The sequence below is a fragment of the Ornithorhynchus anatinus genome, chromosome 10 (assembly GCF_004115215.2).
Source record: "Ornithorhynchus anatinus isolate Pmale09 chromosome 10, mOrnAna1.pri.v4, whole genome shotgun sequence".
Classification (NCBI taxonomy): Eukaryota; Metazoa; Chordata; class Mammalia; order Monotremata; family Ornithorhynchidae; genus Ornithorhynchus; species Ornithorhynchus anatinus.
In genome coordinates this window covers 53,684,608-53,708,633 of record NC_041737.1, presented here as the reverse complement: position 1 = coordinate 53,708,633, position 24,026 = coordinate 53,684,608, and the positions used below count along the sequence as shown (strand labels likewise).

Here is a 24,026-nt window from a genome sequence, read left to right as displayed (position 1 = left end):
GCCTCAGTTACATCATCTGTAAAATGGGGATTAAGACTGCGAGGCCCTATGTGGGGCAGGGACTGTGTTCTTCCTGATTAGTTTGTATCTACCACAGCGCTTAGTACAGTGCCTGGCACGTAGTAAGCATCTAGCAAATACCATAAAAAAACAGTAGCCAATGGGGTTCCTTGAGCCATCACCATCGATCTCTGGTTCTCTGGCCATTAACCCTTTCCACTGCCCTGGAGAACGAGGCTCTTCATAGTTTCCTCCTTCACAATCCCCCTTCCCCTCAAACCCTGTCCCGGAGAAGATAATTCCCCTCGGCCCCCGACCCCATAAAAACCAGGAAAGCCTCGCTTCGATCCCTGCTCCAGCATAGTAGGAAAAGCACAGGGCTGGGATTCAGGATACCTGGGTTCTAACCCCGGCGCTGCCCCTTGCCTGCTCTGTGACCGTGGACAAGTCACTTCACTTCTCTGGGCCTCAGTTTCCTCATCCGTAAAAAGGCGATTCAATATTTGTTCTTTCTCCTACTTAAACTGTGAGGCCCATGCAGGACAAGGGCCGTGACCCACCTGATTATCTTGCAGCCACCCCAGCATTCAGTACGACGCTTGGCACATCGTAAGGGCTTAATGCCAATATTGTCATCATTATTATTTAGGGTCGGTGGGCTTCCTTCAACCAGAGGAGAGAGGACCCCTTAAAGGGGGCCACACGTGAAAGGAAGGGTCCGTGGACCCCCAGCTCCTGAGCAGGAAGCCCCAGAGGATGTAACTGGTTTCAGCAGCAGGAAGGAGGCAAGTGAGACTGTGGGGAAGGACTTCCCTAAGGGAAGGGGAACCAGAGGCTAATATCTCCCCCCGTTCTACCGTCTCCAGGGTTCAGGAGGAGGGGGATCGGGGGTCGTGAGGAAGGGGGCAGGGACGGGGAGGATCAGAGCCTCGGCCCTTCTTTCCGGCTCCGTCCCGGGCGTTTGGCGGGCGGGACGTCAGCTCAGCGAGACATCATCTTCACAAACTCTGGGGACACGAGAGCAAAGGATCAAGGGAGAGGCCAGGCCCGCGGCCCTCCGCCCCAGGGAGAGGTGTGAAGGTGTGTCCGCGTGTCCTTCCGACCCCCACTCGTTCTTCCGTCCATCCGGGGCCGATGGCTTTCCAACACGCGCCCGTCCCCTCTGGCCGTCGGGCCCGGGGTCCTGTCTGGCGGGCCCCGGGACCACCCCCGGCCCCGTACCTTCGAAGTCCACCGTGCCGTCGCCGTTGACGTCGGCCTCCCGCACGACGGCGGCGAGCTCGGGGGCGCTGAGCCGCTCCCCCAGGAGCCGCTGCATGGCCTGCCGCAGCTCCAGCAGAGTGATGGCGCCGTCCCCGTTTGTGTCGAACTAAGCTCGCAGGAGGCCAAGGCCCAAGAGAAGCGCAAGAGAGGGGCAGTGAGAGAGCCCCCTCGCCCAGCTGCCCCCAGCCCACAACCCGGCCCCGGCTCACCCCAGCCCGGGACCCTCTTGCCTCCCTGCTCCCTGGGACATGGGGGGTGGGGGGACAGGACCGGGGGAGAGGGGAGACCCGAGAATCTGACTGTATGTTGGTCTGTCTGTCCCACTACCTGCCTGCCTGCCTGCTGTCTGACCGCCACTCTCTCTTTATCTCTCTCTGTCTCTCTGTCTCTCTCTGTCCCTCTCTGTCCTCCTGCCTCCTGTCTGACTGCCACGCTCTCTCTCTTTATCTCTCTCTGTCTCTCTGTCTGTCTCTGTCCACCTGCCTGCTGTCTGACCGCCACTCTCTTTATCTCTCTCTGTTCACCTGCCTTCTGTCTGACCACCACTCTCTCTATCTCTCTGTCTCTCTGTCCACCTGCCTGCGGTCTAACCGCCACTGTCTCTCTTTATCCCTCTCTTTCTCTGTCTCTCTCTCTCTGGCCGCCTGCCTGCTGTCTGCCGCTCTCTCTCTCTTTCTCCGCTTAATTCTACTTATTTATATTGATGCCTGTTCACTTCTTTTGATGTCTGTCTCCCCCTCTTCTAGACTGTAAGCCCGGTATGGGCAGGGATTGTCTCTCTTTATTGCTGAGTTGTACTGAGCAGGCGATTAGTACAGGGCTCTGCACACTGTAAGCGCTCAATAAATACGATGGAATGAATGAATGAAAGCCTGTTGTCTGACCGCCGGTCTCTCTCACTCTATTTGTCCTCCTGCCTGTTCACCCTACTGCTTGTCTCTCTGCCATCCTATCTGTCTCTGTCCAGCTTTCTCTCTCCTCTCTTTTTGTCCAGCTGCCTGTTTTTCCAACCGCTTGCCTGTCTGTCTGCTTGGCCTATCTATCTATCCGCCTGTCTGTCTGTCCGCCTGCCTACCCGCCTGCTGTCTTTCCGTCTGATCTCCTGTCCGTCTCTCTGGCTGTCCATATGCTCCTCTCTGACTGTCTTGTCCGCGTGTCCAACCCGCCATGCGGCGGGGTCGCCCTTCCTGGCATTTGGCTCATTTTCTGGGGTCAGGGAGGGGGACGCGGCCCGCAGTTGAACCCCCCCCGAGCAGGAAATGGGGGCGTCCGGGTGAGAGAGTGGAAGGACGATGGGCTAGTGACTCCCAGTTGGGTTGGGTGAGGCTGGTTGGGGATCTCCTCGGAAGCCCCCCCAGTCCACCCTGGCCCTCTCTGGTCCTGCCTGGCCCGACTAACCTCCTTGAAGGCGTCCCGCATCTCCTGCACGCCGATCATGCCCGCCGTCTCCGCCAGAAGCTTGGGCGCCATGAGCTCCACGAAGTCTTCGAAGTCCACACGCCCGCCCTCTGCGGGGGTTGGGGGGAAATGGAGAAGGGGCGGAGGAAGGGGAAAGGGGACAGAGAGAGAAAGGGAGAGGAGGAAGGGGGAAAGGGAGACCCCAAGCCTCCTGCCCTCATCTGTGCCTTCTGGGTCCCTCCTTGGGCTCCTACCGCCTCATCTGGGGGTCCAGGACCCCCATCCCCACCCCAGCCATAGGACAAAGCCCTTTCCCTGCAGCCGCCCCCCGAGTCCCACCATAGGCCGACAGAAGGAAGGAAAGAAGGAAGGCTACCGCAGCCCCATTTTGCAGATGGGGAAATTGAGGCCCAGAGAGGGGAAGAGATTTGGGCCGGGGCCTCCGGCCCGCCAGCCCCGCGCTTTACCCTCCAGGCCCCAGCCCCGGGATTACGGTTCATGCGGATCTGCTGGCCCAGCTCGGTCAACTCCATCTCGGTCGGCATGTAGCCCATCGTCCGCATGAGATTGCCCAGGTCCTTGCAGGAGATGAATCCATCCCGGTCCTTGTCGAACTCCAAGAAGGCCTCCCGGAGTTCTGGAGGGGGGGAGGAAGGGGGGCGCGAAACCACCAAGGAGAGAGCGAGGGTCCCCACGAAACCAGCACGAGAGAGAGTGGTCCCCGAATGAGGGTGAGAGAGACGAAAGCCCCGTGGGGAGAAGGGGAGCCCTTACCTTCAATCTCATCCTGCCCCAGTGGCCGCTCCTGGGGAAGAGACAGATGGGGGAGCTGAGGGAAGATGGGGAGGAGGGACCCCCCTGCCACCTTCCTCCCTGGCCCAGCCCCACCCTCATCGGGTCCCCATCAGCCCCCTGCCTTACCTCCCACCCCTCCTTCCTCTCTCCCAACCTCTTTCCTGCTGATCCATCTCTTCCCTCCCTTCCCCATCCTGAATCTCTTCTCTTTCCCGTCTCTCTTTGCTTTTCCCTACTTTCCTCTCCTCTACCTGTTCTTCCTCTCCAGCTTCTCCCATTGCCCACCTTCCCTTTCTCCCCATCTGCAATCAATCAATTGTATCAGTCACATCAGTCAATCAATCTTCCTCTCCTACTCTCTTCACTGCCTCTGCCTCTCCCTCTTTCTCCCCCATCCCTCTCTCCCTCTCTCCTAACTCTCCTCAACTTGTCCCTTCCTCTCTCTCCTCCCCCGCTCATGTCTCCCTCTCTTCCTCCCTTCCCACTGGGTCCATCTCTCCCCCCTCCTATCACTCTCTGCCTCGTCCAACTCCTCTTCCCCTTCCTCGCTCCCCCTCTGACCCACTCTCACCCGCTGCTTCTCCGCGATCCCTTTCCTGAGGAAGATGCAGGCAGGGCCCATGGGGAGCTGCATGGTGGAAGAGTCGGAGTAGGGGGGGTCAGGGACTCTGCCTGCAGCACCCCCAACCCAGTGTCTTCTGCCTTCTTCCCTCAGCCTCTCTCCTCACTAACTCCCTGGGTTCTCCTTTGCGTCTTTCTCGCAGTCTCTGCTCTTGTATCTCCAACTCTGCCTCTGCCTCGGTTGCTCTCTCTATCTCTCGATATCTGGCTTTCTCTGGTTTGTCCCTCTCCCCTAATGCTGGGACATCTGTAATACCAAAGCTCCTGAGGCGGGGGGAATTGGGGAGTCGGGGGAGGAGGGGTATTGGACAGGAGGTAGGGCTAACTGTCCATCTGCTCACAGCCCAAGGTCTGGGGGTTGGGGTGGTAGGCCGGGGGGTGGGGGTGGGGGGTTGGAGGGGGGATGGGTGGACTGGAGGCTCCCAGGGATGGATTGGGATGTTTTTTCCCGGTAAAGGAGTCGGTGAGGGAAAGAATCCCAGAGGCGGGCAGACAGAGACAGAGACGACCTGGAAGCCAGAGCCTGAGATGCCGAACGAAAGGGATTTTTGAGAGACAGCCAGAGATCTATGGAGACAGGCAGGGGAAGAGAAGAAGAGACAAAGAGGCTCTGAGCACTGGACAGACACAAGGAATAGACTTTGAACAGGGATTTCTGGAATAAGAGAATGGAAGACAGGAAAGGAACAAAAAGAAGTTTCACCGCAAATAAAACTGAAAGAGAAAAACAAAGGAAGAACAAGTCCCATGGCTGAGACCCATAGAAACTAAATACATCACATGCAAACACACACACACCCCCCACACAAAACGCAGAAACCTCATAGAAACACATCACCTACAGTCAGAAAACTTCCTTACTTAGCCCCCACAGGCACACTCCCCTACTTAACAATTCCAGTCCTGGAATTAATCGGTGATATTTACTGAGAGCTTCCTGGTTGCGGAGCACTAAACTAAGCGCTTGGGAAATTACAGTTCAACAGAGTTGGTAAACCCCCTTCGTCTTCATCGCCACTGGTATTTATTGAGCACTTATAATGTGCAGAGCACTGTACTAAACGTTTGGGAGAGTACATTATAACAGAGTTGGTAGACACATATTTCCTTCCCATGATGAGCTTATTCTCTAGAGGAACAGACCGTGAGTGATTTACACAACTCTCAAGACAAAACGAATCTGAAACCCCCTCCCTCCCCGCCACTTCCCAGCCCACCTCCCCGGCCCCCTATCACCCTGGTCACTCCGCAATCCTCCCGTTCCTCTTGGAATCTACTGATTTTTCAGAATTTTCCCGAGAATGGTCACTTCTCATGAAAGTAACCGTGCAGGTGTTTGTACGTGGGGGTCGTGTTCACATGTGACGACGATGGTGACTGTGGTATCTGTTAAGCGCTTACTATGTGCCAAGCACTGTTCTAAGCGCTGCGGTAGATATGAGGTAATCAGGCTGGACACGATCCCTGTCCCACATGGGCCGCACAATCTGAATCCCAGTTTTACCGATGAAGTAACTGAGGCCCAGAGAAGGGAAGTGATTTGCCCAAGGTCACACAGCAGACGAGTAGCGGATCTGGGATTCGAACTCACGTCCTCTGACTCCCAGTCCCAGGCTCTAGCCACTAGTCCACGCTGCTTCTCACCCTGCTGTTCCTGATATTTGGAAGGGGAGTCTGTGGATGTGAGTTCTCCCTTCCCACTGGACCGTGGAGCGAAGCCACCGGGAAATTGCCCCATCTTCTCCCTGAGCACCTACCCTGTGCCCCCGATCCTGACAAGTTCCTTCCTTGCAGACCGCCAAGGACGGAGCTAGAGGAAGGGAGCTGAAGTGAGCTAGAGGAAGTGAGCCCAGGGTCGAGTTCCTTATCTCTTTCACAGGTCATCTCAGCCAGCTCCCTGCCTCCAGGCCGGACAGATGATACCCTCTGGCTTGTGGTGAAAGACACCTCCAAGATGGCCCTTAATCCTGGGCCCATTTTCTTGCTTTCTTCCCAAGTGGGAAGTCCTTCAAGCAGTCAATCAATCAGTGACATTTCTGAGCACTTGCTGTGTGCACAGTACTGTATTAAGCACTTGGGAGAATATAACAACTTCTTTTGGTTTGCTTTATGATATTTGTTAAGTGCTTACTTTGTTTCAAGTACTAAGTGCTGGAGTAGATACAAGATGATCAGGCTAGACGGTCCCTGTCTCACTAGAGTTCACAGTCTAAATAGGAGGGAGAAAGACTTTTATCCCTTCATTTTATTCTTTCAATCAATCATATTTACTGAGCACTTACTGTGTGCAGAGCACTGTACTAAGCGCTTGGGAAAGTACAACAATAAACAGTGACATTCCCTGTCCACAGCAAGCTTAGAGTATGGGGGGGGGGAAGACAGATATCAATACAAATAATAAAATTACAGATATGTACATAAGTGCTTAGGCCCTGGGAGGGGAGAAGAGCAAAGGGAGCAAGTCAGGGCGATGCAGAAGAGGGTGGAAGTTGAGGAAAAGTCGGGCTTAGCCCGGGCCGACATCTTGGAGGGGATGGGCCTTCGACAAGGCTTTGAAGCGGGGGAAGTGGTTGTCTGTCAGATTAGAGGCGGGAGAGCGTTCCAGGCCAGAGGCAGAATGTGGGCTATGGGGTCGGCGGCGAGACCGGTGCGATCGAGGCACAGTGAGGTAAGCACGACAGGAGCGAAGTGTGCAGGCTGGGTGGTAGAAGGAGAGAAGCGAAGCGAGGTAGGAGAGGGCAAGGTGATGGACTACTTTAAAGCCAATGGAGAGGAGTTTTTGTCTGATACAGAGGTGCATGGACAACCACTGGAATTCTGGGGGGGAACGGGGTGATGTGTCCTGAACGTTTCTGTAGAAAAACGATCCACCCAGCAAAGTGAAGTATGGACAGGAGAGGGGAGAGACAGACGGGAGGCTGGGAGGTCAACAAGGAGGCCGAGGCAGCCATCCAGGAGGGATAGGATGAGTGACTGCATTAAAGTGGTATCGATATGGACGGAGTGAAAAGGGTGGGTTTTAGCGATGTTGTGAAGGTGTAACAGACAGGATTTGGTGACGGATTGGATACGTGTGTTGAATGAGAGCGAGGATTCAAGGAAAATGCCAACGTTATGGCCCTGGGAGACAGGAAGGAAGGTGTGGCTGTCTATAGTGATGGGAAAGTCAGAAGGAGGACAGGGTTCCTTATTTTACAGATGAGGAAACTGAGGCATAGTGAAGTGAAGAAACTGGCCCAAGGTCACCCAGCCGACCAGTGGTGGAGGCGAGATTAGAAGCCGGGTCCTCTGACTCCCAAGCCCATGATCTGTCCATTAGGCTATGCTGCTTCTCCGACTTGGTGGAGTTGGTAAACATTTTCCCTGCCCACAGGGAGCTTACAGTCTAGGGAAGGAGCTTACGGTCTAGAATCTCATCCTCCTTAAATCTCACCTAAATCTCTCAGTCTTCAGCGTCAGTCTGTGCTGCAACGGGCCAAGTCCTGGGTCGGCCCAGAGTCCGACTGCTAAGGTCCGCTCTGGGCCAAGACCCCGCTCCGATCTGTCTCCCCAGAACCCATGTTGGGGATCTGGACTCTGGCCGGCTCCGGCTGGTGCTTTCACTGGCTCATCTAGGGACTCGAACCCAGGACCCGGGCCATTTCCAATTTCCCCATATCTTCTCACCCATGGCTCCTCAGCCCCAGCAGCAGGGGAGACTCCTCCAGTCAGGACCCCCCGGACCACAGAAATCCTCTCCCAGCCCCGTCACGGGGAACTGGGGTCGGAGGAAAGGGAAGTGGAGGTTTTGGGGGGCGGGAGGGAGGGGGTAAGGTCACCTCCTGGCTCCTCCCCCTCAGCCCTGCAGGTTATAACAGGGTGTGGAGGGGGCCGTCCTCTCAGTCCCACACGCAGCCCTCATCCACAGGCCCTACACGCCCGGAGGGACCCCCGAGAGGACGCCGACATGGAGCAGACCATCGAACAGCTGGTCCAGGAGGTGGATTCCGGGCGATGTGTGGGGATCGAGGTCACCAACGACACGGACATGGTGTTTCGCTCCCCCAGGTGAGGACGCTCCCCCGGGCTCCTCCGGCCGATCTGGCCCGGGGTCCCAGAACCCTCCACCGTCCCATCCCGCCCCGGACCCCGACCCATCCCGAAGGCAGGTCGGAGTAGTCCCGGTCACCTCCCAGATGAGTCCCAGCCCAGGGCCATCCCCTGTGGGACGTAGTCCTCGTTAGAGCATGAAGGATCAAGTCAGATCAAAGGAAGGACTTCCAGACTGATCAATCAATGGTACTTATCGAGTGCTTACTGCGTACAAAGCACTTTACTAAGCGCTTGGGAGAGTAGGGATCCCGGACCGGGACCACGTTGCCCGGGGGGAGGAAGGTGAGGGCGGGGGCGGCCATCCCGGACCAGGCACCGGGTGGCCGGCCGGACCGGGCGAAGGACCGAATCGGACCCCTGGGCCTGGACCGTTCTCCGGGGACCCTGGGTAGGGGGGTCGTCGATTCTGACCTCTGCCCACCCAGCAGCCAGCCAACTCCTTCCGTGCCAGGAGGGCTGCCAGGGCCAGGCAGCGGGGGCCAGGGTGCCCTGGGACTGTGACGTCTGTGTGACAATCACAGAGGCCACATTGGCATGCGGTGAGATGGAGAAAGGTGCCACAGAAGCCACAAGTCGCAAAGGGTGAAATATAGGAAGAGGCCACAGAAGCATGGGGTACGATGTCACACGGGCCATATTATTATTAGTAGTAGTAGCAGTAATAATAACTGTATTTATTGAGCGCTTACTGTGTGCAAAGCTCTGTACTAAGCACTGGGGAGAGGACACTATAACCTGAAAGATATTCCCTGCCCACAGTGAGCTCACTGTGTGGAGGGGGAGACAGACATTAATATAAATAAACAGATAAAAAAATAAATAAATTACAGGTATATACATGTGCCATGAGAATGGGAGAGAGGATGAATGAAGGGGCGAGTATGAGCGGAGCAGAAGGGAGTGGGAGAAGAGGAGAGGAGGGCTCAGTCAGGGAAGGCTTCCCGGAGGAGATGGGCCTTCAATAAGCTTTTGAAGTGTGGAAGAGCAACGATCTGTCTGGTAGGAGGGAGGGCCTTCCAGGCCAGAGGTAGGATGTGGCCCAGGCTTGGGAGTCAGAGGTCGTGGGTTCTAATCCCGGATCTGCCGCTCGTCAGCTGTGTGACCTTCGGCGAGTCACTTCACTTCTCTGGGCCTCAGTGACCTCATCTGGAAAATGGGGATGAAGACTGTGAGCCCCATGTGGGACAACCCGATTACCTTGTATCTTCCCCAGCGCTTAGAACGGTGCTTGGCACATAGTAATCATTATTATTATTATTGTTATGACACGGTGGCCCTGGGAGGACAGGGTATGATGTCACAGGGAGTGTGTAATGATAGGGTGTGATGTCACAGCTGTTGCTCTAAGCCCAATCTCTACACCCCACTATCTCTGTCTATACATGTATATATTTACTATTCTATTTATTTTATTAATGATGTGTACATACCTATAATTCCATTTATATCGATGCTCTTGATGCCCGCCTACTTGTTTTGTTTTGTCGTCTGTCTCCCCCCTTCTAGACCACGAGCCCGTTGTTGGGTAGGGATCGTCTCTATCTGTTGCCCAATTGTCCATTCCAAGCGCTCAGTGCAGTGCTCTGCACAGAGTAAGCGCTCAATAAATATGATCGAATGAATGAATGAATGGATCTCTCCCCCGGGGGTGGAGGGCAGGCCTCTCCCTCACCAGAAAGTGCCCCCCCTTCCTCTCTCTGCCTCCCCCAGGACCTACTGCTTCAGCGGGCACAATCACACCCCGCCAACACCCATCATCCCTCCCGCGGCCAAGGGGAACTGCATCTTTGTGAAAGGAAACTTCTCCCTCCGGGGAAGCGTGGGGCTGTTGGTGTACGAGATCGAGGACCACACTCTGGCCATCATGTTCTCCAACCCCTTCGACTACAACCTCTACAAAATGGAGTTCGCCGTGGCCCTCTCCAGCTACAACGAAGGGACCCAGGACCTGAAGGCTCTCTTCGAGCTCCTCTACCAGGAAAAGGAGAAGACGTGGCTGGTCGTGGCCAAGGAGAAGCTCTGTGAATCCCAGCTTCCCCTGGTCCTGCGGGGGGGCCCGCTCATGGTCACGGCCACCATGTCCAACAGCGTCAAGGCCATCCTCAAGGTCCACGTAGAGCCCGATGACTTTTAATCCAGTTTCTAGGAAGGCCGGAATCAGCCCGAGCTGTCCCCCCAACCCCCCACCGGTTGTCCTGGGGGTCCCGACCTCTCTCCGTTTCCCTCCCACCCTCCACCCCCCGGCCCGAATGCCCAGAAAGACGGCCTGCCTTCAGTCGCAGCTCAGCTTACCGGCCGCCCAACCCCCGGAGGGCAACTTTGCCAACGTCCAGCTGACGGCAGTCCACCGCCCTGCCCCTGCACCCTCCCCCTCCCCCCGACCCCGACCCTGGTCATTTTTTATTGGTGACCGGAACTGCCGACAGTTGGATTTTGATTTTTGGAAAAGATGAGTCAGCCTGGCCTAGAAAAAAGAGCACAGGGTCTGGCTTCGAGTCCTGCTTCCGCCACTCTGTCTCCTGGGTCACCTTGGACAAGTCATTTAAGAGTAGAGGCCTGGGAGTCAGAGGACCTGGGTTCTACTGCCCGCTCCGCCAACTGCCTGCTGCGTGACCTTAGGCAAAGCACTTGGTTTCTCTGTGTCCCAATTTCCTCATCTGTAAAATGGGGATTCAGTGCCCTCCCTCCTACTTAGACTGTGTCCCATCTGATTAACTTCTATCTTCCCCAGTGCTTGGAACAGTGCTTAAGAAATGCCATGAGAAAATAAACTGCTCTATACTCCAGTTTCCTTGCGACCTCACTGTGAGCAGGGAGCGTGTCTACCAACTCTGCTGTATTGTACTCTCCCAAACGCTTAGCTCAATGCTCTGCACACAGTAAATGCTCAATAAATCCAATTGATTGATTGCCTGAAAAATGGGGATTAAAATATGTTTTCCCCACCTCTTTGACTGTTTGTCCTGTGTTGGAAAGGAATGGTGACCTGTATGATTACCTTGGTATCTCCCACGGTGTTCAGCACAGTGCTCGGCACAGAGTAGGCACTTAATAAATACCATTATGATTGGCAGTTGGGATTTACGGACTGGACTTCCAGTGTTTTCTCTGACGTGCTTTGAAGACTGTTCCCAGTCGGCTTCTCGGCCTCTCCACCGTCTGCTCCCCGGTGCCTTCTCCCACTTTACCCCAGCTCTCCCGTTCGACTTTCAATACTCCCGCCTCCGTCCACTCGTTCTCCCCCTCTTCCCACCGCTTGGAACTCCCTCCCTCCCCACATCAGAGAGACCACAGCCCCCTCACCCTCCTAAAACCTCACTCCCTCCAACATTACCGGATACATTTCCCAACATTTTGAGCCATCGAGAAGCAGTGTGGCCTAGTGAAAAGACCGCCGGCCTGGGAGTCAAAGGACGTGGGTTCTAACCCTGGCTCCTCCATTTTTCTGCTGTGTGACCTTGGGCAAATGGCTTCACTTCTCTGTGCCTCAGTTACCTACCTCATCTGTAAAATGGGGATTAAGACTGTGAGCCCCATGTGGGACAGGAACCGTGTCCAACCTGATTAGCTTGTATCTATACCGCGGCTTAATACAGTGCCCGGCATATAGGAAGCATTTAACAAATAACCAAAAACTCCACCAAAAAAACTAGTTTCTAATCCCGGTTCTGCCACTCGTCTGCCGCATGACCTCGGGCAAGTCACTTAACTTCTCTGGGCCTCAGTTTCTTCATCTGTATTTTACCACTCCCTTCTACTTAGACTAAGACCCCCATGTGGGACCTCATTAGCTCATATCTACCCCAGCTCTTAGTAAAATGCCCAGCTCATAGTAAGAGTCTAATGAATACCATTAAAAAAGAAAAGCGTTCGGCAAACTGCTCAACTTCAACCACCATTTCCCCCTTTCTATGCCCGGGAGTTTAGTGACCTTTCCCAGCCACTGAACACTGAGCTAAGCGCTTGGGTAAGTTTATTACTATTAGCACTTCTTCTAGCACTAGTAGGGAGTGGTGGTGTGGATGGGCAAAATTTCCTCTAAGTCAAGGTCAGGTCAACTTCAAGCAATACAGTTTCTTTATATATAATTGGCTCAGCCTCCTAGCTTCACACCTGACCGAAGAGCACAAATCACTGTCTGTACCTTATTGCAAAGAGCAATAAATTCTACCTGGGGTAATTATTAGGCCCTGCCCGGTTCTCTCCATTATAAGGATCCGGTGAGCAAACACTACTGATAAGCGGGTTTGGAATCCTGACCTGACGTCTCCCTGTCTCAAAACCTCGACAAACTAAACTTTCTGATAAACAGATACTGAGAGGGGAACAAAGGAGAGGGGAGGATACGTGATATGCTCTGTTCCAGTAAATGGTGGCTTGGACAGACAAAATGGAGTCCAGGCCTAAGGGCCCATCACGTCCCATCTCTTAGTATTTTACCACTCCTAGAGATTCTAGTCACCAGAGTTACTCTTGTTCACTTAAACAAGGTGGTTAAGAGACCATCAAAAAGGCCCAGAAACAAAACAGCTCAGAGGGAACGGTTGGCCGAAAAGGGTTTAATGCAAGGCCTAGACCTCCGTGCTTCCACACTATCCCAGCGCTCAGAACAATGCTTGGCACTTAGTAAGCGCTCAACAAATACCACAGTCATCATCATCCTCATCAAATGTGAGCACAACCCCCGCCCTGTATTTTACACACACACACACAGTTACTTTCACAGGGAAGTGACCGCTCTGGAGAAAATTCAGAAAAATCAGCGGATTCCAGGAAGAAGGCGGCTTGCGGAGTGACCAGGGCGTTCTGTGGAGAGCCACGTACATCGCTCCCCACAGCCAGGGTCGAGTTCCTAATCTCTTCCACGGGTCATCTCAGCCAGCCCCCTGCCTCCAGCCCCAGCTAGATGAGACGCTCCTGCTCGTGGTGAGAGAAACCCCAAGATGGCCCTTCATCTTCTGCCCAGTTCTTGCTTTCCTCCCAGTTGAAAAGTCATTCAATCGATCAGTGGCATTTATTGAGCACTTACTGTGCGCAGAGCGCTGTACAAAGAACTGGGGAGAATACAATATAAGAGGGCTTTTTTTTTGGTTTGTTTTATGATATTTGGTAAGTGCTATCTATGTATCAAGCTCTGTTCTAAGTGCTGGGGTAGATACGAGGTAATCAGGCTAGACATAGTCCCTGTCGCATCTAGAGCTCACAGTCTAAATCTGAGGGAGAAGGGCTTAATCCCCATTTTACAGATGAGTAAACTGAGGCACAGAGAATTGAAGTAACTTGCCCAAGGTCTACAGAAGACACGTGGTGGTGGTAGAATTAGGAGCCAGGTTCTCTGAATCCCAGGCCTGGGCTCTGTCCATTAGGCCATGCTGCTTCTCTGAGTTGATGGTGTTGGGAAGGATTTTCCCTGCCCACAGGGAACTTACTGTCTAGAGTGTCTAAGTCTTCTTTAAATCTCACCTAAATCTCTGCATCTGCAGCATCAGTCAGCGCTGCAACCGGCCAGGTCCTGGATTGGCCTGGAGTCGATTAGAGTTGATCAGATTGGACACAGATGAGGGGACTGAGGCACAGAGAAGTGAAGTGACTTTGCCCAAGGTCACACAGCAGACAAGTGGCATAGAAAACTCAGGTCCTTGGGAGGACAGGGTATGATGTCACAGGGAGCACGCGAGGATAGGGTGTGACATCACAGACATTGCACTAGGCCAGATCTCCGCTCTCCCGTATTTCTACCGCAGGAGATAATGCAGGCTTCTCCAGAGGCTGAAGAGAAAGTACCCCACTGACCTCTGAAGTAACCCCTTCCTTCCTCTGTTTCCCCCAGAACCTACTCCTTCAGCGGCCACTCCCACACCCCGCCAACTCCCATCATCCCGCCTGAGAAAACGGGGTTCTGCGTCTCTGAGAAAACAAGTTTCTCCTTCCAAGGAAGTGAGGGGCTGTTGATGTTTAAGATCGAGGGCCACACCCTGGCCATCATGCTCTCCAACCCCTTCAACCACAACTTCTTCCATGAGGAGTTGGCCGTGGCCCTCTACAGCAACCAAGGGAAGATTCAAGATCCCAAGTTGCCGTTCGGTCTCCTCTACTACAGGGAGAAGAGGAAGTGACTGGTGGTGGCCAAGGAGAAGCAAGATAATTCCCAGTGTCCCCTGGTCCTGGTGTTGGGCAGGCTCCGGGTCACGGCCACCTAGTCTAACAAAGTCAAGGCCGTCGTCGAGGTCCACGGAGAGCGCGGTGATAATCAGCCAAGTCTCTAGGAAGGCTGGAACCGGCCTGGGCTGCCCTCTGCCTCTACCAGTTGTCCTGGGATGAGCCGGTCTCGCCCGGCTCCAGTCCCATCCTCCGGCCCCCAGGCCCATCTCCCGGCTAGGTCACCTGCCCCCGGCCACAGCTAAGATCACCAGACACTAAACCCCCGCCATCCTCCAGCCGACGACAGTCCACCGCCCTGCCCCTAAACGGTCCCTCTGACCCCGCTGCCCACTCTCCCTAAGCCCCGACCACACCGTCCACTCTCCCCCAGCGCTGAACTCACCTCCCACTCTCCTCTGGTGCTGGCCCCCGTGACTTTCGTCGGTTCCCACGGCTGGCGTCGACTGGATTTCAATTTTGGCCATCGCTGGTGATCGGACTGGGTGAAGACTGAATCTCGAGCGTTGGCTTCGGAACTGTTTGTGTCTTTCTCTGCCTCCTGCCTCCCCATCCAGGCTTCCCCGTCTTCTTTCGGGAAGTCCTCTTTCCTACTTCCCTTTGCTCTCTCCTGCTGCAGTCTAACTCTCCCTCCAGCTTGAGAGACCCCTCCCTGCCACCCGGCTTCAATCCCTCCTGCTGCTCTTGCTCCGTGTCCCGCCGGCCGGCTCCCCTTCTGCGCATCCGTCCTTGGCAGCTGCAGCCGGGGCCCAGCCGGCTCCTGTCCCAGAGTCTCCCTCTCTGAGCCGGGACGGGGAGGCCCGGGGAACTGGTCTTCGCCTCCCTCACCCGCCCACCGCTGCATTCCTTCTTCCGGAGACCGTGACCTTCCCAGCTAAGCCATTCCCCTCTGTTGGGCTGTGTGTCTTCGTGCATGTGTTTGTGTGTGTTCACCTGGTGGTGGTCCAGCCAGGTTGCTGGGAACTAATAGGCTAATCCACATGCTTCGTTAAACATGTGGATTTTGAACCATAAACTGTAGGCCTGGACCTCCGGGCCTGCCATCTCCCCGCCACCCTGGGCCCAGCCTGCATCCATCCAGCAGCAGCAGGAAGGCAGAGGGGTAGAGCCGTGGCAGGCCTGAGATTCCGCCATCTGGCCTAAAGGGTGAAAAACAAGCTTGGCACCTGGGCAAGGTTGGGATGAAACCCAGGGACAAGACACCTCCTGGCAAGGCGGGGGAGAATGGGGTGGCACCCTGCCACGGACAGTTCCGGGGGCCGGGGGAGGGCAGATGGAAGCCACCTAGTCAGGGCTACGGCCCAAAGACAGATAAATGTGTGGGGAAGATCCGGGGATGTGGATTCGAGTTTAAGGGGGAGCGGTGCCCAGCCGGCGGGAGATTTGCCACGTGTGACTGGATTTAATTTTATGCTCTCTGAACCTTATGTTGTTACAACTTTGTAACCTCCTGTTAGCCTGATTAAAGTCTGCTTCATCTCCTTATTCCTAAAGAGCGAAGGCCGGTGTGTCTCTTGAACTTGGTCTGCACTTCCAGGGTGAAGGGTTGGGATCCAGACAAGCCCTCCAAGTCCAGAGAGCCTCCCCGGTGAATAACAGTAATAATAATGATTATTATGGTATTTGCTAACCGCTTACTATGTGCCAGACACTGTACTAAGCACGGGTGGTTACCAGCAAATCAGGTTGAACACAGTCCCGGTTCCATGTGGGGCTCATAGACTCACTCCCCATTATGTATATAAATTATTTATTACCCTATTTATTTTGTTAATGAGGTATATATCTCCTTGATTCTATTTATCTTGATGATGTTGTCTTGTTTTGTTTTGTTCTGTTTTGCTCTGCTGTCTGTCTCCCCCCGTTAGACTGTGAGCCCATCACTGGGCAGGGATTGTCTCTATCTGTGGCAGAATTGTACATTCCAAGCGCTTAGTACAGTGCTCGGCACATAGTAAGTGCTCATTAAATACTACTGAATGAATAAATGAATGAATGTATTTTGTAGATGAGGGACCTGAGGCCCAGAGAAGTGAAGTCACTTGCCCAAGGTCACAGAGCTGACAAGTGGCAGAGCCCGGGAAATCCCAGTAGGACTCCCAGGCCCGTTTTCTCTTCAGGAGGAAAGGCTGCTTCTCTGGTGCCTCAGTTTCCTCATCTGTAAAATGGGGATTTGATACTAGTTCTCATTCTTTAGACTATGAGTCCCATGTGGGACAGAGTCTGTGTCCAACCTGCTTGTCTTCGTCAGCGCCTACTACAGTGCTTGGCCTCTGGTAAGTGCTAACAAATCCTACTGGCAGTAGTAGAACAGCGCTCAGTGCATAGAACAGCGCTTGGCACATAGTAAGCGTTTACTAAATACCATCATTATTATTAGTAATAGTACTAGTGAGTGTTAAATAAATATGATTGATAATATTATCGTCTCACATGCCCTCTCCCAGGCTTCTCAACTCCAGAGGCCAGCCAGGGCCTCTCCAGACCAGAGAGTTTCTCTCCTGGCCGTGGTCCCGGGAGAAAGAAACCAGTGGAGGAAAAGAAGGGAGGGCGGAAGAGAGGAAACTTCCCGGCTCCTCTCCCTCAGTCCTGCAGGTTACAACAGGCTGAGGGGGCGTCCGTTCTCTCAGTTTCTCACAGAGCCCTCGTCTACTCGCCCCATGTGCCCGGCGGGACCCCCGAGGAGACGCAGACATGGAGCAGTCCATCAGACGCCTGGTCCATCGGGTGGATTCCAGGCGACGTGAGGGGATCGAGGTCCCCAATGGCACGGTGATGGAGTTTCGCTCTGTCGGGTGAGGAGGCTCTCCCGGGCTTCTCCGGCCGATTCAGCCCGGGGTCTTAGAACCGGCCCTCCACCCTCTCATCCCGGAGCAGAATTTCACACTCCTCACCGTTCAGAGTCCAGTCACGATCGCAGCCCACCATAGCCTTCCGGAGGTCCACGGGTGTGGCACGGGCTGTGGTCGCGGTCCTCGGTCCCACCGGGGTGGTGCAGGGTCAGCCGGGATGTTCGGTCCTCAGTGCCACGGAGGTGAGCCGGTGCCCGCTTAAGGAGAGACAGCGAGTCGGACCGACACAGGACACCGAGGGCTCTGGGCGTCGCCGTGGGAAGGCGGTAGTGATGGTGGATTCCACTGGCAGAGAGAGAGCCCAGGAGAGCACCCTGCAGTGGCTTAAACTCTCGCGGACTGCAGGGTCCGGGGCATGGTGGGAGCAGGGCCCCGGGAGCCACGATGAGTGGCAGGGTTGCACAGCTGTCTGTCCATCTCTGTTTCCTGGCACCAAGAGAAGCAGTGTGGCCTAGCGTTAGGAGCACAGGCCTGGGAGGCGGAAGGCCTAGGTTCTAATCCCAGCTCCGCCACTTGCCTGCTGTGTGACCTTGGGCAAGTCACTTAACTTCTCTGGGCCTCAGTTTCCTCATCTGTAAAATGGGGAGTTAATACCTGCTCTCCCTCCTACTCAGCCCACGAGCCCCTTACGGGACAGGGTCTGTGTCCAATTTCATCTTCGTGCACCTATCTCAGCATTTACTTTGGTGGTTGGCACAGGATAAGTGATTGACAAATACATAAATTGTTGTTGTTATTATTATTATTTGGAAAGTGACTTCTTGAGGAAAAGAAAAGGGTAGATTCCACCACCCTGACAAGGAAGCAGAGGAAGGAAAGTAGGCAAAATGATGAACGTTGGGAAGAAGAGAGACAAAATATGGCAGAAGAGATAACATTCAGGGCTGAAGAGAGAAACAAATGAGCAGTGATGGGGAGAAACAGGCACCAAAAGGGAATTTGGAAAGAAGAACTACTCGAGAGTACAAAACCCAAGAAAAAGGTGAAACTGAAAATAAAATAGATAAAGGAAAGAAGTTGCTTATCTGAAACCCACAGAAACACACACATTCCACGCACGGAGTTAGGTCATTAAGGAAGTACTGTTCAAAGGAGAATTCTGACAAATCTATCAATTCCCGGAAAACCAGCCTGACTGGCAGCGGTCCAGGTTACAGGGCCTTGCTATAACAAGAAAACCAGGCAGTCAGGAAAGGAGAGAGTGGCTATGGATCCAGATAGGCTACTTGTTTTTTTTTGTGTGTGTTACTTACATTGTTCAACGTCCCAGTTGAGAGACGAGTTCCTTATCCCCTCCAAAAGACATCCATTAGCCCCCTGTCTCCGGTCCACAGGTCCACCTGTGAAAGGCCGGTGGCCACGGTCTTACGTTTGCCCCCCTTCTCTCTCTGACCGTCTCCTCTGAGCTGTTTTGCTTCTAGGCCCTCTGGACTGCCTCATAACAAGAAGACCAAGCAGTCCGTCAGTCAGTCGTATTTATTGAGCGATTAGGGTGTGCAGAGCACTATACTAGGCACTCGGGAGAGTACGATACAACAAGAAACAGACACATTCCCTGCCCACAAGTACAGCTGAGCGCGCTACTCGAAGGTAACGATCACCTACCCTCTCTTTTTTGTTCATCCGGCCTGTCATCAGGGAGATTGGCGTAGAAGAGGTCTCAAGGTGGGATGGAGCGCTAATCCTCCTTCATCCAGGTCAAAACCCTTGGCTGGTTGATCGGATAATAATAATAACAACAACAGCAATAAAAAATGTGGTATCTGTTAAGCTCTTACTATGTGCCAAGCACTGTTCTAAGCGCTGGGGTGGATACAAGCAAATTGGGTTGGATCTGAAGCACCGAGTGGAGTTTGCTTACCTCTACTTGGCCTGGGAGCCCCGTGTGGGACAGGGAATAATAATGGTGCTATTTGTTAAGCACTTACTATGTGCAGAGCACTGTTCTAAGCACTGGGGGAGATACAGGGTAATCAGGTTGTCCCACGTGAGGCTCATAGTCTTAATCCCCATTTTACAGATGAGGTAACTGAGGCACAGAGAAGTTAAGTGACTTGCCCACAGTCACACAGCTGACAAGTGGCAGAGCCGGGATTCGAACCCCTGACCTCTGACTCCCAAGCCCGTGCTCTTTCCACTGAGCCACGCTGCTTTTCTATGTGTCCAACCTGATTAACTTATATCTACCCCAATGCTTAGAATAGCGCTTGTCACATAGCCAGTGCTTAACGGGTATAATATCAATAATAATGTGGTATTTAAGTGCTACCATGGGACTGATTATAATTATTATTATCACCATCATCACCATCATTATTATTCTTAATGAGGAGAATGAAGCAGGATGGATCACCCGACCTGAGCAGGGAATTTATTGCTGCCTGACTTAAAGGGTGTATCGTGTATTGTGCCCTCCGATGATAATAATGATGATGATGGTATTTGTTAAGCGCTTACTATGCGCTAAGCACCGTTCTAAGAGCTGGATCACAGGTGAAGCTCGGTTGCTGTCCTGCCAAACCTACGTCTCCAGCTGCGCTCTCTCTCTCTCTCTCTCTCTCTTTGCAGTCTCACATTTCCTGCTGCCTTCAAGTCATCTCTTCTCGCCTGTCCTCCCGTAACCTCAAGCTTAACGTGTCTAAAACAGAGCTCCTTATCTTCCCTACCAAACCCTGTCCTCCCCTTGACTTTGGTTAGACAGCACCAAAATCCTTCCTGTCTCACAAGCCCTCTCTCTCCTCCTCTTCAAAGCCCTATTGAGCGCTCACCCCCTCCAGGAGGCCTTCCCAGACTGAGCGCTCCCTGAGCCGATATTAGAACCCAGGTCCTTCAGACTCTCAGGCCCGCGCTCTATCCACTAGGCCAGGTTGCTTCTCTGGTGCCTCAGTTTCCTCACCTGTAAAGTGGGGATTCGATACTAGTTCTCATTCTTCCTTAGACTGTGAGCCCCATGTGGGACAGAGACTGTGTCCAACCTACTTATCTTCCTCATTACAGTGCTTGGCCCCTTTGCAGGTGCTAATAAATACCTGTAGTAGTGGTGAGCGCTCAATAAATACAACTGATAATATTATTATCTCACACGCTAACTCCCCTGGCTCCTCAACTCCAGCGGTCCGCCTGGGCCTCTCCAGACCAGAGAACTTCTCTTCTGGTCCTGCTCCTGGGACTCAGAAACCAGGAAATGAAAAGTGGGGAGGAGGAAAATGGTTGAGGGGCGGGGAGGGACGGAGGAAGAGAAGAGGCTTCCTGGCTCCTCCCCTTCAACCCTGCAGGTTATAATGAGCGGTGGTGGGCGGGAGGGGGTTCTGTCCTCCCCGTCCCGCTCGTCCACGGGCTCCACATGCAGAGGGACCCCCGAGGAGAGGCAGACATGGCGCAGACCATCGAACACCTGGTCCACGAGCTGGAGGCCGGACGATGTGTGGGGATAGAGGTCATCAACAGCACGGGCATGGTCCTCCGCTCCCCCAGGTGAGGACGCTCCCCCGAGTCTTCTCCAGCTGATCGGGCCCGGGGTCCTAGAACCGGACCCTCCATCCTCCCGGCCCGGCCCACCCCGAGGAGGGCCAGGAGCGACCCCTGTCACCTCCCCGATGAGTCCCAGCCTAGGGCCGCTCCCGGGGGGAAGAGGCCCCCGTTACAGCACGAAGGATTGAGTCGGACCAGAGGAAGACCCGGGGGCTACTGGCCGAGGAGGGGAGGGACGCCTGAAGTCTTAAAGGTAGGGTCCAAAGTTAGTCCTAGGGGACATGGGAATCAAGACAGAGCCAACAAATACCCACACAAAAATCATACGCACATAGAGGCGGACACACAAACCCACACACAGATGCACGAGCACCGTCCACCTCTCCTGCCGCTGGGTCTTTGGAAGCCTCCATTCTCTGAGTTCTCTTGGTCCCCGAGACAGTGGCGTGGCCGGCTGGCGCCTCGCCCTTTCAGAAATGCTTCCTCCCTTTGTACTGCTTGTTTTCGGATGGGGAAGCGATGTCACAGGCTCTGCTGCAGGCCAGATTTCTGCTCCCCATTATTTCCTCCCTCCGGTGGGAACGCAGGCTTCTCCGGAAGCCTCTGAGGCAGCCCACCCCCCCGCCTTTCCTCTCTCCATCTCCCCCAGGACCTACTGCTACAGCGGCCACACCCACACCCCTCCGACTCCTATCATCCCTCCTGCTGCCAAGGGGAACTGCATCTTTGTGAAAAGAAACTTCTCCTTCCAGGGGAGCGAGGGACTGTTGGTGTACGAGATGGAGGACCACATTCTGGCCATCGTGTTCTCCAACCCGTTCAACTACCACCTCTACAAAGTGGAGTTGGCCGTGGCCCTCTCCAGCAACAAGGAGAAGACCGAGGATGAAAAAGCCCTTTTCGAGCAAATCTTCAAGGGGGGAGAGAAGAAATGGCTGAAGGTGGCCAAGGAGAAGCTCTGTGACTCCCAGCGTTCTGTGCTCCTGGTGGAGGGCGGAATCCGGATCACGGCCACCATGTCCAACAACACGAAGGCCATCATCAGGGTCCACATAGAGCAAGTTGACCATCAGTTGAGTTTCTAAGGAGGCTGGAACCAGCCCTACCCGCTCCCCTCCCCTACCGCTTGCCCCGGAGGGTCCCGGCATCTCCCCGCTCCCCTCTCATTCTCCACCCCCAGGCCCCGTCTCCCGGCGAGGTGCCCTGCCCGCGAGGTGCCCTGCCCCCGGCCGCAGCTCAGCTCACCGGACGCCAAACCCCCCGAAGGCGACGTCGCCAGCGTCCAGCTGACGATAGTCCACCGCCTTGCCTCTACGCGTTCCCCCGACCCCGCCATCCACTCTCCTCCAGCCCTGAACTCACCTCCCACTCTCCCCTGTTCTGTTCCCACGGCTGACGTCGACTGGATTTCAATCTGGGGCATCGCTGGTGATCGGATTGGGTGAAGACGATCTCGAGAGTTGGCTTCGGAATTCTTTGTCTTTCTCTGCCTCCTGCCTCCCCCTTCCTCGTCTTCTTTCGGGAAGTTCTCCTTCCTACTTCCCCTTTGCTCTCTCCTGCTGCGGTCTAACTCTCCCTCCGGCTCGAGAGAGCCCTTTCTGCCGCCCGGCCTCAATCCCTCCTGCTGCTCTCGCTCCGTGCCCCGCCGGCCAGCTCCCCAGGAAATCCTTCTGCGCGTCCGCCCTTGGCAGCTGCAGCTGGGGCCCAGCCGGCTCCTATCCCAGGGTCTCCCTCTCTGAGCCGGAACGGGACGGCCCGAGGAACTAGTCTTCGCCACCCTCCCCCCCGCCTCCCCGCTGCATTCCTTCTTCCGGCGACCGTGACCTTCCCAGCTAAGTCATCCCCCTCTGTCAGAGTATGTGTCTTTGTGGGCATCTGCGTGTGCATGCATGTGCTTGTGGTGGTCCAACCAGGTTGTTGGGAGCAAGTATCCTAATCCACACACTCTGTACGCAACTTGGCTAAGGGGATAGAACACAGGATTAGAACCCCAGCTCCGCCACTTGTCTGCTTTGGGACCTTAAGCAAATCACCTCACTTCTCTGGGCCTCACCTCACCTATAAAATGGGGAGTAAGACTGTGAGCCCCACGAGGGACAGGGACTGTATCAAACCTAATTAAATTGTATTTACCCAGTGCTGGGACTGGTGTCTGGCACATAATAAATGCTTAACAAGTACAATAATAACAATGATTATTCTCATTACCTTCATCATCATCTCACCACTCTCTCTTCCCACCGTGGCTGTGAAGGCTCCTTGGGCTCGTCTAGACTGTAAGCTCAATGGGGGCAGGGAATGGGGCTCATTTATTGTTGTACTGGACTTTCCCAAGCACTTAGTACAGTGTTCTTCACAAGTAAGTGCTCAATAAATACGATTGAATGAACTGACTGAATGAATGGGTCCATTCTGGGAGCAGCACGGAGATGCCCCGCGGCAGTAAAGCCTGTAGGCACAGAGCTCTGTGTTAGACGCCAGATGGGGCTCACCTCTCTGACCCGGAACCCAAGCCTGAGGAGGCCAAGGGGAACCCTCCTCATTATGAATGAGGAGACTGGTCGCCTGGCGAAGTGGATAGAGCACGGACCTGGGAGTCAGTGGGTCATGGGTTCCAATGTCGCCTCCGCTACTTTTCTGCTGCGTGACCTCAGACAACTCACTTCACTTCTCTGTGATTCAGTTACCTCATCTGTCAAATGGGGACTGAGACTATGAGCCCCAAGCGGGACAGGGACTGTGTCCAACCCAATTTGTTTGTATCCATCCCCGTGCTTAATACAGTCCCTGGAACATAGTAAGCACTTAAATATATTGCTTATTTATCGCTGCCTGACTTAAAGCATGTATCATGTAATGTGGTCTCTGATCACAAGCAAAACTGGAATGCTGTACTTCCGTATATAGGGAAACGGTTCTCTGTGGAGTGGACCTGATAGAGGAGACTCCGTCAACCTCCGCACGCTACGAGAGCTAGCAGAAATAAAGCTGTCTCTGACATACCCACTTGAACACAAACGCAGAGTGCATGAAGTTTTCTTTGCCAGACCCCTCTCACTCGCACATTGAGCGTCTCCTCCAGAGTCAGCCGGTAAGGGTCTGAGAGGCGGGGGGACCCGGGGGAATTAGACTTGCCTGCCGTGCGACCTGGGGAAAAAAATCACTTCACCTCTCTGGGCCTTGGTTACCTCGTCTGTAAAATGGGGATTGGACGTCGGACGTGGACTATGTCCAACTTGATTAGCTGGTTTCTACTCAAGCGCTTAATATGATGTCTGGTACGTAGTAAGTGCTTCACAAATGCCACTATTATTATTATTATGATCGAATATCGTTTAAAAAAGGCCAATTCCCAGGCCCTTATGGGAATCTGAG

General features: G+C 54.2%; 1 protein-coding gene and 1 long non-coding RNA gene across 5 annotated transcripts; both read right to left on the bottom strand.

Moving 5' to 3' along the window:
- Window positions 1-614: 614 nt before the first annotated feature.
- CABP5 (calcium binding protein 5) lies at window positions 615-15,982 on the bottom strand. 2 transcript variants are annotated; one of them, XM_029073937.2, is made up of 6 exons: window positions 14,714-15,982; window positions 3,436-3,466; window positions 3,155-3,298; window positions 2,662-2,771; window positions 1,222-1,369; window positions 615-1,007 (listed from the first exon to the last, which is right to left on the bottom strand). In XM_029073937.2, exons 1-6 carry the CDS (start codon window positions 15,170-15,172, stop codon window positions 982-984), a joined length of 918 nt encoding a protein of 305 aa, XP_028929770.1. In that variant the 5' UTR covers window positions 15,173-15,982; the 3' UTR covers window positions 615-981. The 2 variants fall into 2 exon arrangements, with proteins under 2 accessions (XP_028929770.1, XP_001512054.2); XM_001512004.3 differs by lacking the exon at window positions 14,714-15,982 and adding an exon at window positions 4,028-4,090 and having other exon boundaries at window positions 982-1,007.
- A 749-nt stretch (window positions 15,983-16,731) lies between these two features.
- LOC120637980 lies at window positions 16,732-22,418 on the bottom strand. Of its 3 annotated transcripts, none has more exons than XR_003762478.1 (4): window positions 22,014-22,418; window positions 18,786-18,891; window positions 18,434-18,520; window positions 16,732-17,377 (listed from the first exon to the last, which is right to left on the bottom strand). It is a non-coding gene; the product is annotated as an uncharacterized LOC120637980 (long non-coding RNA). The 3 variants fall into 3 exon arrangements; XR_484859.4 differs by lacking the exon at window positions 16,732-17,377 and adding an exon at window positions 17,385-17,606; XR_484860.4 differs by lacking the exons at window positions 16,732-17,377; window positions 18,434-18,520 and adding an exon at window positions 17,385-17,606.
- Between the last annotated feature and the right edge of the window lie 1,608 nt (window positions 22,419-24,026).